The following is a 14,149-nucleotide window of genomic DNA, read 5'->3' as shown; positions in this document are numbered from 1 at the left end:
CAGATAAAACTGCTGACACTTTGGCAGCTGTCAAACTTAGAATTAAGATGTCTTCCTCCTAGTGTATTCTGTCTGACATTTGCTAAAGCCCATAAAAAGTAAGTGCCTTTAAAATGGTGTGTAGGGCTAGGGATTGGCTGGCAAAGGCACTGAGTGAAGGCATGGGAGAGGTAGAAGTTAGCTGGCTTTCCCGTAGGGAAAATGGGGGCTACAGCACCTTTATTTCTGTGGTGAGAAGGAACGGTACAGTTGGGTAGTTAAACTTGAACGAGAATAGCACAACACAAAGAAAGGATGGGGGGCATTTAACAAGAAGAGTCCCTGGAGGGGAAGATTGAAGTGAACAGGTGCTGGAAAAATGTTTCTGCATATTAGAGCTTAATTAGATTTGAAGATGAATTCCAGATGGGCTAATTATGTGTGAGTTGTTGCAGGTTATTTCTTGTAGGGGCAAGCATGTATTTTTGGAAATGGTGATTTAGTTTGATTGGGCTTGATTCCTGCCTCCTACCCTGTCTCCATCAAGACACTGTCTCTTCAGAGGCCTGAGATCCCCCTCAGTAGGCCCACATCTTTGGGACCCGCTGTCATACATAGCAGAAGCAGAACGTGGAGGCCATCCTGACTCTGTGATCACATGTGTGGGCAAAAACAAGTGACCCTTCCCCGGGTCAGTGGAACGTCACCCTCACAGAAAGCAGGAAGAACATAGTAGGTATTGTAGGAGCATGATACCTGCTTGTTTGACATGAAGATGAAATTAAACCCCACACTTTTCACATAGGTGCTACATAGATAGATATACTTTGGCCAGCTTCCTTAGTAGGGCAGAGGGCAAGTCTTTGTTGGATCCTCTGTAAGTGACAGACAGGAAATGGGACTAGTGTGGGCCAGTGATGTCCTGTTAAGATGATGGCCTTGACTTGAGAACAGCTTGCAGTGATTGTCTCAAAGGATGGCCTGGCTCTCTGAGGGTCTCTGAAAGGTGTGGATGTGCTGGGAGTGGCCTTATGGCACACCTTGGGAACATATGGTTGGCAAACAGTTTGGGTCCGAGGGCTTCAATAAACAAACTTTTATGTAAGGATCTATAATTAGAAATTATGGACACATATTTTATATACAGCTCATGAATGACTCATAATGTTAAGTGATGATTTAGATAGAAAATATGACTCCTCTTGTAGGATCTTTTAATAAAAAGCATCAGTTCTTAGGAATTTATTTCTAGAACTCTGTTTGAACTCAGCATGTTTGACATAAATCAGATCTAATTGTCATTTTATGATTAATGAACATATGTTGGCCATTTTTCCCCATAATTAAACTTTATGTTCTGTGCATCTGACAAAGCAAAACAGGTTTAGACTTTGACATATTGGTGGTGGTGGTGGTGGTGGTGGTGGTGGTGGTGGTGGTGTGTGTGTGTGTGTGTGTGTTTTGTTTTGGTTTTTTTTTTTTTTTTTTTTTTTTGGTTTTTTTTTTTTTTTTGAGACAGGGTTTCTCTGTGTAGCTTTGCACCTTTCCTGAAACTCACTTGGTAGTCCAGGCTGGCCTCGAACTCACAGAGATCCACCTGGCTCTGCCTCCCGAGTGCTGGGATTAAAGGCGTGCGCCACCACCGCCTGGCGACATACACCTTTTTGTACATGCCTTTATTTTGTGTATGTACTAAGTTTTTTTCAAAGTCTAGTTTTCAGAAGTGAAAGTTTTTTATTTTTTAAATTTTATTTTATTTATTTTTGGTTCTTCAAGACAGGGTTTCTCTGTCTAGCTCTGGCTGTTCCAGAGCACACTTTGTAGACCAGGCTGGCCTGGAATTCATAGAGATCCGCCTGCTTCTGCCTCCCAAATGCTGGTCAGAGGTGTAAGTTTTTTTTTTTTTGTTTTTGTTTTTGTTTTTGTTTTTTTGTTTTTCGAGACAGGGTTTCTCTGTGTAGCTTTGCGCCTTTCCTGGAACTCACTTGGTAGTCCAGGCTGGCCTCGAACTCACAGAGAGAGGTGTAAGATTTTTTTTTTTTTTTTAAAGTCAGCTAATTTCTTTTTTTCTTTTTTTTTTTTAGATTTATTTATTTATTATGTATACAGCATGTATGACTGCAGGCCAGAAGAGGGCGCCAGATCTCATTATGGATGGTTGTGAGCCACCATGTGGTTGCTGGGAATTGAACTCAGGACCTCTGGAAGAGCAGTCAGTGCTCTTAACCTCTGAGCCATCTCTCCAGCCCGAGGTGTAAGATTTTTAAGTTGAGACTTTGAGTGTTTGTGGAGGGACAGAGTCCAGCCTGAAGGACCTTCAGGCTGTTTTCACCGCTCAACCATCTGTGGTGCCAGGTTAAGCTGGGATGGGTGCGTAGTATATTCCCTCTTAAGAGGTGCCCAGGAACTTTCTCAGGTCATGGCCATAATACAAAGTTCTAAGAAACAATGAAACAATACAGGGAAATTGTTGCAAAAATATGTAGATTTTCCTTTCTGCCTTCATTTATGCACTTGAACAAAATAATAATCTTTTTTTTTTTTTTTTTTTTTTGTCTTGGAGATAGGTCTCTAGTCTAGGAACTCACTTAAGTAGACCAGGCTGGCCTTGAACTCACAGAGATTTTTCTTGCCTTGCTTCCCAAGTGCTGAGATTAAAGGTGAGTGCCATCATGCCTGGCTAAATCATAATATCTTGAAAGAGCCAGGCATAGAGATGTGCACCTATAATTCCAGCCCTAGCAAGACAGAGTCAGGATTGCCACAAGTTCAGTGCCAACCTGGTCCACATAGTAAGTTCTATCCAGGTCAGTCTGAGATGTTGTTATAAAAAAATAATAATAAAATAAAATAATAATAATTTAAAAGTTGAAATACTGGTGTGAAAAGAATAGTGTCACTGTTCACCTTCACTCACCTGATGTTGACCTTTGATTGTTTCAGGACATAGACAAGTTTGGCAATGAGATCACCCAGCTGGCCCGTCCCCTGCCTGTGGAGTATCTGATCATAGATGTAAGTACTCTTTTTGTACTCAAACTCACTGGCTGGTACCATAGCCCTCTTGAAGGCCAGACTCCTGGGTGGTGGCCATTTGAGGAAGGAAGCCAGGGAGATTTGAGTCAGTGCTCTGTTCCAAGGATTGTTTCTTGATTATCAATCCCCATGTTTCCAGAAACTGCACAGTTTAAACAAACTAGGGATTAAACTTTCCTCAGGCTGAAGTGCAAACAAAGGACACCTGGCCTACAGTTCCACCCTGTGGCCTCTGGAGGGCAGTGATTCATGGGGCTGAGAATCAAGGGTATCTGAATGGTTCTGTATATGTGGGCTGGTAGCTGCCCACTGCCCAGGAGGTAACAGATGTTGCCCTGCCTAGCCCAGCAGTAGTACTCCTGGGGGCCACTCCATCAAGAGTTTCCTTGGGACACATCCATAACTTAGTGCCTGTGAGTAGTGAGGACCAGTGTTGTTTCTGGGCACACCTCCAGAAGGTGAGAGGAGCCGGCTCTGCTGCTGCTTCTGAGTCTCTCTTCCTTTCTAGAAAAATCTGATGGTCACAGAGACATATTCATGTCATTGGCCACAGGGCAGTGAATGCTACAGGACACAGCAGCTGGAGTATCATTGTCTGCTAGTGTTCTGGGGTGGGTTGGAGATGGCTGATTTTCTACATTATTGCTGTGCCAGAATATCTATTCAGGCGCATTTGGACTTAGGATGGGTATATGATTCAGGCAGTAAAATATCATTGCATTTGGAGCAGTGAGTCCCCCTGAGCCTAGCCCATAGATGCTCCATTTCAATTGACAGCTCCTGAGAACATATCTATTACCTAGGCCATAAAGGCATCTGTTTTTATGCTACCTGGGGTGTAATTAAGATGAAAACAGATTGATGGAGGAGTCAGCATGATTTAGAATAAGCTTCCTAAGCCCTTCCCTTTACCTCCCCACCCCACCCCCGCCACCCCTGCCCCCAGCACTTCCCCACCCTTTCAGCATCACTGGGTTGCTGGGGAACCATTTACCCTGTAGTATTCATGTTCTCTGTCCCTATGAAGATGAGGCCTGGGAGACTCTTAGAGTGGGTGTCCAAAGAGTGCTGTTTGGCTCTTTCCCTGGTGCCAGAGATAGTATAGATCTGGACTAGGCCTGTCTGTATCCCCCTCCCCCGCCTTTTTTTTTTTTTTTTTTTTTTTTTAAAGACAAGGTCATACTATATAGCCCTCACTGGCCTTAAAGTTGTAATCTTGCCTCTACCTCTTCAGGGCTGGAATTAGAGGTATGAACTACCATGCCCAGCATATCTGCAGGGTTTTTGTTGTTGTTGTTATTTGTTTGGGGTTTGCTTTTGTCTTGTTGTGGTTTTGTTTTGGTTTGGTTTTTGTTTTTTGAGACAGTGTCTCATTTATGTAGCTCTGACTGTCCTGATAATCACTGTGTAGAACAGGCTGTCCTTGAATTTATAGAGATCTGCCTGCTTCTGCCTCCTAAGTGCTGTGATTAAAGATATAAGCCACCCCACCCAACATACCTTCTGTTCTTAAATTTGAGAGTAGGATAACTGTATCACAGCAAAGATTTTGCACAGAGTCATCTCCCAAGCCCTGGGATGGCTATTTCATAAACCCAGGGCAGTCTGAGCAGGGATGGCCTTCAGCACATGAAGAGAAACTGGATCCCTAGAGTGATCCCCTGGAGCCACCACAGACTTTGATTGTGTTGCTCTCTAGGGTCTCCTGCAAGGTTAAATACTCCTCACCCTTTTGAGATTTGAATGCATAGCATTGTATGTACTAGGCAAGCACACTGTTACACCCCTGTCCCTTTTTGTTCGAGTTTTCTTTATTTTGAGATAGGCTCTCCCTTAGTTGCCCAGCAGCCTTCAAACTCAGAATCTCCTGCTTTGGCGTCTCGAACAACGGAGTTACAGATGTATACCACAAGTAACTCTGGATTACTGGTAAATTCTAGCAAATACTCTGCAGCCACCCTCCCACTCCTGCTTGTGCCTACCCAAAAGCAGAGACTTGAGTATCCCCAGGCTTTTGCTTACAACTTGATTATACTTCTCGTGTCTAGTGTTCAGACATGGCTGGAACTGTGTTGTCAGTACCGTACTCGGTGCTTCTATGGGAGCCACTCCCATCATCTGCCTCTTAGATAGGAACCTGAGCCTATGGCCAGCCCACGGCTCAGGTCTATAGACTTGGCCTCACTGCTGCAAATATGTGTCTGTAAAGGACCAGCCATCTATGATGCATCTGATGGTTCAGCTTGTCCTTATAGAGTGCTGACATTGGCACAGCTGAATCCAGAAATAGCCTGCTGCCTTTGCTGATGTAGAAAACAGATCACAGCGACCAGAGCAACGTTTTTATTCTTTAGAAATAGTCCCACAGGAGTTAAAATAGCTGTTCTATATCTGGAAGGGGTATGACCTGATGATGCTAATGTCATGTGCAGAGGGAAGTATGTCAGACACAAGTGTTGGTAACTTGCACTTAGGTGCTTTTGTGGGAAGGGGCCTCTGCCAAGAGGAATAAAACCTGTGTTCCTATTGATCCTGCACATTCACCAGTGACCCTGAGTCTTCTATTGATTATATGTTAGATTTAAAATGCCCTCTGCCATTAACTAAAGCATGCTGGGGTCAGAGAATTGGCTCACCTTTGGTAGAGTCTTGACTTAGGTCACTCGCCTTGGAGGAGAACAGCGCCCATGGCTCTTAGTCCTGCCTGCAGAAACTGGTTCTCACAAAGGGCCTCTTTGAGACTCTTGGAGGTAATTGGCATTTCTCAGGCCCACACTGACTCCATAGCTGCCACCAAGCCTAGTGTTGAGAATTTTATGCCTTTAGTCTGTCTCTTGCCTTCTCCGTTCCTTTCTGTAGTTCCCTGACCAGGATGAACTGGCATTGGCTATCCATAGCAAAGTGAGCGCAGTGGCACAAGCCCCGGCAGTTAGGTGTCGTGTCAGCCCCGAACAGAGCCAGGCTGCCCAAGTGTTGGCACTTGTAAGATACGTTCTTTAGTTTGTTTCCCAGAGTCTGGGTTTATTATTTGAGGGTGACAGTTTCCTGTTCCCTTCAACACGTCATCTCAGAAGGTCTGTCTAGATGGTTTGTACAGGCAGAGTGCCCATCCTGTTTCTGGAACATGATCATAGTATGTTTTTTTTGTTCTTTAGATCCCAACCACCTTCCCCAAGGATCCAGTTTACACTTTTTCTATTTCACAAAATCCGTTTCCTATTGAAAACCGGGATGTGCTGGGTGAGACACAGGTAAGCTCTTTGTCTTAGAGACAAAATTTAAAGGAACTTCCGATTGTCTTATTTTTCCCCAAAAGTGCCATTTTCACACTCCCTTGATTCATTATCTAGCAAGTCCCATGAGGCCCTGTTGTGGGTATTGTTGGTTACTTGGATTCCCTTTTCTCACCAGGTAATAGATAACCATGCTTAAATCCCCTGAAGCCCTTGGCCTACAGACTTGCCAGAAATCCATTCTCACTTGGCTTTTAACGTTTCCAATACTATTCATCACTTTTTGTTGTGTGCCAAGCTTCCTTTGTTTGTTGCTGTCCTGTACAGTAGAGCAGTGCAGACAGTCTCCCTTCCCTGTTGGTCTGCCATGCCTTTGCTCTCTGAGTTTGCGGGGTCCATCCGGACTCTGGTGGCATGCGGTGTTGATGGGCTTTGTTGCTCATATCTCCTACTCTGTCCTTTGCTTTAACTACAGATCCACCTGACCTGAGTTGCCATTATTGTCTAGTACAGACAGTCTGTGTACTTAGTTGTTTTTAGGCTGTACCAATACTTCAGAATATGAGTTGGCTGAGGAATAGCCATAAATAACATCTACTTTTGGGGTGTGGTTCCTTGAAGCCTATCCATCCAGGGATGTCAGATGCTTATGGGACACTGCCACTTACTTGGCAGACCTTTGAGATGTCCACAGTGATCCTCTTGCTTGTGTCTGGTTGTTTAAAAGCTACCCTCAGCAGGTGTGATGGCACACGTCTTTAATCCCAGCACTCAGGAGGCAGAGGCAGGCTGATCTCTGTGATTTCAAGGCCAGCCTGGTACATGTAGTTCAAAGACAGGGTAGGTAAAGGGATGTTTTCTGTTTATCTGACCAATGTCTTGGGTCTGGGCCACTTAAATACCTGCTTCCTTATATACCTGGGTCAGGTGTGCTGAGGGCTTCCACTGGGCAGCAGAGTCACACTAATCCTGTAGCTCTCTGTTCCTCTTCTGGACTCCCTTGATGGTCACTGAAACAGGAGAATAATGTGTTTCTGCTATTTAATGTGCCTATGTTTAGTAAAAGGCAGCACTCTTTCTTGGTTTAGTGGTAGGGATTTGTGATAAAACATTAATTTTTTTCCCTCCTTTCTTGACTCTTCCTTAGGACTTTCATAGTTTGGCCACTTACTTGTCCCAGAATACCTCGTCCGTGTTCTTGGATACCATCTCTGACTTCCATCTCCTGCTGTTTCTGGTCACCAATGAAGTCATGCCACTGCAGGTACAAGCTCTGCTGCCCTCTTGCTTGCTTTCCTCAGATCCCAAGTACTGGGGTAAAGCTTGATGTCAGGAGATAGCTGCCCCATGCCCAGTGTGTGAGATGTACAGGCCACAGCACTTCATAAGGGAATTTCACTGTTGATAGAGATGTTTGATCTTTAGCCTCTGTGGTGTAGGACAATTGGGTTGTTGAGAATCACCTGGAGAGCAGAGGGAGATGAGGTCTGTCCTCTAGTCTGGAGCCTTAGGCATCCCACAGTCCAGACAGCAGACAGTCCTTGTTGCACAGCCTCAGAGCCAATGCCTTTGCTGTTTCCTGATGCCATCTCTCCTTATGAGCCAGAACATTTTTTTTGGGGGGGGGGGGGTGTTTTTCGAGACAAGGTTTCTCTGTGTAGCTTTGCGCCTTTCCTGGAACTCACTCTGTACCCCAGGTTGGCCTCGAACTCATAGAGATCCGCCTGGCTCTGCCTCCCGAGTGCTGGGATTAAAGGCGTGCGCCACCACCGCCTGGTGAGCCAGAACATTTTATGGCCTGAGCCCAGAAGGTTTGGCCAGTTTCCAGGACCTGCATACACCATTGCACAGTTGGCATTTTTAAGATACACAATAAAGGAAAATGACTGAATGTTTTGCGGATGTTAGATGCTCTATTAACAGGGCAGGGCAGCAGGTCCCCCAGGAAGCCTGTGTGTATGCCTTGGGCATCCACAGCATGAGTGCCCTTTTTCTGTGGCCTTTCTTTGCCTGAGATCCATGGAAATGCCAAAGAGATAAGAACAAGTCTCTCTGAACTTGATGATACTAACTCAACCTCTTTCCCTAAGGGGACAAAATAGAGGCCTCACTCCCAGGATATTTCCATCCAGCAGCTTGTAATTATCCTTTTATCTTGCTGGGTTTATATACATCATAGTATATACACATTAACATGTCCACCACCCAATATGATACTCTCCGTGAGGGACCCTGGTTTTTCTGGTTGTGGTCAGCCTTCTGGATCCAGGGTAAACCCTCTATCTGAATACAAGGTGACAGAAGGGTCTGTCTGTATCAGGACCACCTTTCTATCCAGCATGACTGTTTTTGCAATTACCTGATAGAAAACATTATTGAGAGGTACTGAGAGCCCTTGATAACCTCATTGTAGAGACTGTATGTTGACCCCCAAAGGCTATAGATAGTTTGCGGGCACGATGGAGAAGAATAAAAGCAGAGGGCAGATTGTGAGGGAGGAGAATAGGTCTTACAGACGTGGGTTCCTGCTAAACTGTCTCTAGGACCTAGGTATGTGCCTTCTTTGTTGTGGGGGCTATGTGAGAAGAAATTAAGGTTTAGTTAACTTTAGCATTTAAATGTATTTATTTAATACCTTTCTCTCTCTGCATACTGGGGATTGAACCCAGTGCTTTACATATTAGGCAAGCACTCTGCCACTAAGTTGAATTCCCAGTTAGATCTAACGCATCTTGCATTTTGCAGTGACAGCTTCTGAGGTTATTTTCAATTTTCTTTGAAAGATGTTATTGATGTTAAGGGAAAAAAGATAGTAAGAGTCTTTTCCCCTCAGAGCAAAGTAGAACCTTTGTTGTGACTTCTTACAGGACAGTATCAGCCTGCTGCTAGAAGCCGTGAGGACCAGAAATGAGGAGCTAGCACAGACATGGAAAAAATCTGAACAGTGGGCCACCATTGAGCAGCTTTGCAGTAAGTGTCCTCTCTTCCCCTCTGCCAGGGGCATGAGCGCTGTCATTTAAACCCTGGACTTCTAACCCAGCTCCCTCCTTGAAAGGATTGGGCAAAGGGACAAACACAGGCAGCCGCCATGGCTGGGTATATGTCATGGTTGCTGATGTGGCCACATACTATCCAGGCTGTAATCCTTGGGTTTGTAGAGTTTTACGCTGTGATTGTATGCACCAGCTAGATCCTTGGTCTGAAAGGGTATTTGTGAGCACCTTATGTGTCACCGCCATCCCCCACACTTGAGTTCCCAGTGCTGCAGGCGGCAGGGTCCACACTCCTGTGTTCACTAACCCTAACTCCTAAAAAGTCCATGTCTGATGGTCCAGTCCTGTGCACAAGATCAGTGGTGAGAACCAAGTACTGTTTACGACAGTGTCACAAAACAAGACGCCAGGCTGTGCATGGTGTGCACACCTTGGATCCCAGCACTTGGGAGGCAGAGGCCAGCCACAGAGTGAGTTCCAGGGCAGCCAGGGCTGTTATACAATAAAACCCTGTCTCAAAAAAACAAGGCCAGGTGGTGGTGGCGCACACCTTTAATCCCAGCACTTGGGAAGCAGAGCCAGTTTTTTCTAGTTTTCTGGTTTTTCGAGACAGGTTTCTCTGTTTTGGTGCCTGTCCTGGATCTCACTCTGTAGCCCAGGCTGGCCTCGAGCTCACAGAGATCTGCCTGGCTCTGCCTCCCGAGTGCTGGGATTAAAGGCATGCGCTACCACCGCCCGGCTGGCATGCTTTATACTTACCAACTCTCCTGGTGTCATGGTAGCTCCAGCATAGAATTTACCTAATACATACAAGGTGTTCCCAAGTATCTTGTTTTGTGACGACTTTTTTTTTTTAAGTGAAGTAAAATTAACAGGTTCTAACATTTATTTAGAGACACAGAGAATCTAGAAAAGCCAAGTCCACCTGAAAGGCAAGGGAAAAGCTAGAGAAGTCACCTGTCTGACCTCAAGCATAAAGCTTCAGTGATCCAGCAACATGGTGTTGACAGGAAGGCAGATAATCTGACACACTGGTTAGGAGTGAGCATGGATCAACGCGGCCAACTGAAGAGAAGGATGGCTTTCACAGGAGAGTGAGCCGAGACGGCTGGGGACTGCAGCACACACCTGTGAATTCCAGCACTTAGCACTGGGCTATACACTGAGTTCAGGGTTGGCTGGTGGTGTTGCTTGTTGGTATAGTGCTTGCCCAGGCACAAAAGATTGTTTAAGTTGAAAATTAAACAGTTAAGCTAGGCGGTGGTGGCGCACGCCTTTAATCTCAGCACTCGGGAGGCAGAGCCAGGCAGATCTCTGAGTTCAAGGCCAGCCTGGTCTACAGAGTGAGTTCCAGGGAAGGCGCAAAGCTACACAGAGAAACCGTGTCTCAAAAAACAAAACAAAACAAAAAAACTTGGGGTGCCACTGCACATTCATCAGAGTAGCTAAAATGAAAAAACAAAACACAAAAACCTGACAGTATCAGGCACTGTTGAACATGGGGTAGGTTGGACTTGACCTCTATCTACTTGGGAATGGATGTGACTTTCTTAGGAAATGCTACAGAGCTGGTGGTGGTGGCACACACCTTTAAGCCCAGCACTCGGGAGGCAGAGGCAGGTGGATCTCTGTGAGTTTGAGGACAGCCTGGTCTACAAAATCTAGTTCCAGGACAGCCAGAGCTGTTACAGAGAAACCCTGTTTTGGGGGGAAGGGGGGTACTCCAGATGCTTGGCCTCTGATGCAGCTGGACCTTTACCAGAAGAAAGTAAGATTCAAGTCCACAAAGAGTTTATGTAAGAAACTACCCAGAGACCCACCACAGGGGTGTGATGTTGTCACAGGAATGAATACCTAGCAACAAGGGAGCGAGCTTCTAGTGCACAGCAGGGTGGGGTGTTTGCGGACTGGAGCCAGAACAGATTTTGTGCCGACAGTTTGGGACTTTGGAGCCACCTCTGCCCTGTCGGTAGAACTTGAGGAGATGTCTTTCCTGTGCATAAGTGATGTGTTCTCGCTGCGCTTTACCCTACAGGCACTGTTGGTGTGCAGCTCCCAGCTCTCCAGGAGTATGGCGCAGTCGGGGGCTCGGCACGTGCTGCTACCTCTGCCATGTGGGCCTGTCAGCACTGTACCTTCATGAACCAGCCTGGCACTGGCCACTGCGAGATGTGCAGCCTCCCCAGGACCTAGGGCTCTGGCCCTCTACTGAGCGGGACTGGGCCAGCCCAGCCCTCTCTGAAGCCTGGAGCGCCACATGTTTCCTATAAGGCCGAGCCGACAGCCCTGAAGCAGTGGGCCAGCTGCCCTGGTATTCCGGATACACTGAGGCTTCTCAGTGCGGATCTTGAAGAGAAAGCGCCCCAGCTGCTATGCTGGGCTTGAACAGAACCTCCCAACTGGAAGGGCAGAGCAGCCCTGCCCAAGAGCACCCCACATGCCTCACCTAGTTATTAGCTCCCTACTGTATTGGAAGGACTGAGCACCTCCAAACAATCACCTGAAATTGGGGGTGCAGAGAGGTTGCTGCTGTCACCCCGCTGTCTTTCCTTTCTCTATGCTTTTTGTTTTCTGCCTCCCACCTTCTCCCCAGTGTTTGGATGGATGCTCCTGGCTGTCTCTGTTCCCTTGCTGTGGGATGTGTCCCTCCTGTTGGGAGCATGGGTGGCTGGCTAGCTGTGGTCCTCGGTCTGGCCTGCAGTGTGATGTGTCCCTGTCCTTGCCTGAAATCAGCAGTTATCAGTAACTCCTGCCCAGAAAACTTTTATTTATTGTTTTGAAGATAAAACTGCACAGACGGGAGTGAGAGCAATGTAATTCTGCTTTCTTTCCTCTTGAGTGCAGCCCCTCCCGGGTGGTCAGGTGGTTATGGGCAGGGGCCACCATTAGTTCTCCTCGGAAGCAAACCTCAGTGCCTGAGACTTTCCTACCATGCCACAGGATGGTGGCAGCTGGTAGCCTGGGTGGTTTAGCAGAGCAGTGGTGGCTCTTGCCTGGTAGTCCCTTCAAGTGTGTGGGCCAGCCCTGGGATTCAGGTCCCCTCCCAGCACTGTTCCTTTTCCCAAGGCCTCCCTACACTGTGGCCTTCTTGCACAGTGCTGTAGCAGTTGAGACAGTCTAGAAAAGGTGCCCATGTGGCCACCATGAGGCTTGGACAGGTGTGGGCAATTAAAAATGGTCTCTGAGGGTCCCTTGTGGCTGTGTTGTGACAGCCCTTACCCAGGTTAAGATATGGATATCTTGATGCCTCTTTGCCTTAATGAGAGCTAAGTCAGCTGTCCTTTACCCTGGGAAAGGCCATGCCTTCCGTATCCTTAGCCCTGTGGGCAGGACACTTGTCTGCTAGGTCTTCCTGGGGCAGGGTTAGGGTCAGCACCGCTGGTTTCACCTGGCATGCAATCTGAAGTCAAAGGCCCAGGGGCTCTGGACCCATTGAGTTTGGTCTGGTATTGACAGGGTCATCCTGGAGGGTCAGGAGGTAGAGAGCAAACAGTCTCTCCAGCCACCTACCAACAGCCTACAGAGAAAGTGCTGAGGGCTATCTTTCTCCTTCCTGGTAGTCTCCCTGTCTTTTCTGGTCCCTGAGATCTGGTAGACTGGATGTCCTAGCATAGCTGTGTTCCTGATGCTGACTATACTGGCACCATTGTACATGCTGGGCAGGTGCTGGGCAGCACAGACTCTGGAGACCTTTTTGCCACTACTTATTCCCCATTCATCTTTGTCTACAAAGTTAATTACTTTTCTCATGTTCTGGCATCCAAATAATTCTTGTTTTCTCTGTCTTTTAGCTAAAGAAATTGTTGTGATTTCTCTGCTTATGGTTTTCAGTTACTCTTTGTTCAGTAATGCACTTTATTTTATTGTCCAAAGAGAGTCAAGCTAATGCTACCAGCTTGGGGTGAGCCCTACAGAAGGTTCAGGCCTGAGCCTCTAAGCTACCTCCTCCTACATGGAGGTGGCCCTAGTCCCACCTCTAATCCCTCCTGCCATCAGGCACTATAACCCAGAAAGGGGTGCCTGTGGGTATACCTACCCAAGTGAACCCAGTGGCTGCCATGGTCCTCTTCAGGCTCAGAAATGGGGCCTAGCCCTGGCCTTGCTCTGACCAGCCTGCTCCTGGGACATGGGTGCTCCCGCTTCGGCTCTGCTTTGGGCTCATAGGTGTGCATTGGCTGGGTGTGGACTAGTATTTCTTTGACCCTAGCCCTGCAGTGGAACCTAATAAAAGCGCCTGAAGCGATTGCCCTGCTCCCAGTGCGTTGTTCCTGTGCCCAGAACCGTTGTCCACCAATTGTATCATGTGTGGTGTGTATGTGCATGTGCTGTCTTGAGTGTTAAAACCTGGTATGCAGAAGATAAGCTGAGGATGCTTCCAACTCTTTGGAAGAGACTCAGATGCTTCAGAGGAAGACTTCATCCTCCAGGCGTTTCCAGCCAAGGTGTCTTCAGAGCAGCCTGGGGACAGGACTTAGAGATCTGTTCCAAAGGCCACTTAGAATTTGTGCAGTAGGTTCACCACCACTACCACCCCCAGGTTGTGGTTTGGTTTTTAGTTTTTTTCATTTTATTTTTTAATTTACAGCTGGACATGGTGGTGGATGCCTCTTTAATCCCAGCACTCTGGAGGTAAAGATAGGCCAGGACTACAGTCTCCAAAAAACATTAGTTTATCATTTGGTGTTTGGTTTTGGTTTTTTGGTTTTTCAAGACGGGTGTCCTGGAACTTGATCTGTAGACCACCCTGGCCTCAGAACTCAGAGATCCACCTGTCTCTGCCTCCCAAGTACTTGCTGGGATTAAAGGTGTGCGCCACAACCACCCAGCTTATTGTTTTTATTGTGTGTTTTTGTGCACATGAATAGAAAGGCCAGTAGAGGATGTGGGAGCCCCTGGAGCTGCCAGGGT

General features: G+C 46.9%; 1 protein-coding gene across 1 annotated transcript in view; it reads left to right on the top strand.

Moving 5' to 3' along the window:
• Nucleotides 1-13,485, top strand: part of Nploc4 (NPL4 homolog, ubiquitin recognition factor) — a 62,206-nt gene extending 48,721 nt beyond the window's left edge. Inside the window, exons 13-17 of the mRNA XM_059272276.1 lie at nucleotides 2,923-2,994; nucleotides 6,171-6,266; nucleotides 7,396-7,512; nucleotides 9,116-9,218; nucleotides 11,277-13,485. Coding sequence (XP_059128259.1) covers nucleotides 2,923-2,994; nucleotides 6,171-6,266; nucleotides 7,396-7,512; nucleotides 9,116-9,218; nucleotides 11,277-11,434 — 546 coding nt within the window. The 3' untranslated portion in view covers nucleotides 11,435-13,485. The remainder of the gene's footprint in view (nucleotides 1-2,922; nucleotides 2,995-6,170; nucleotides 6,267-7,395; nucleotides 7,513-9,115; nucleotides 9,219-11,276) is intronic.
• The last annotated feature ends 664 nt before the right edge of the window (nucleotides 13,486-14,149 follow it).

Source organism: Peromyscus eremicus, chromosome 8a (genome assembly GCF_949786415.1).
Source record: "Peromyscus eremicus chromosome 8a, PerEre_H2_v1, whole genome shotgun sequence".
In the NCBI taxonomy this organism is placed as follows: domain Eukaryota; kingdom Metazoa; phylum Chordata; class Mammalia; order Rodentia; family Cricetidae; genus Peromyscus; species Peromyscus eremicus.
Note: the sequence above shows the minus strand (reverse complement) of the source record. Positions and strands in the feature narration are given on the sequence as shown.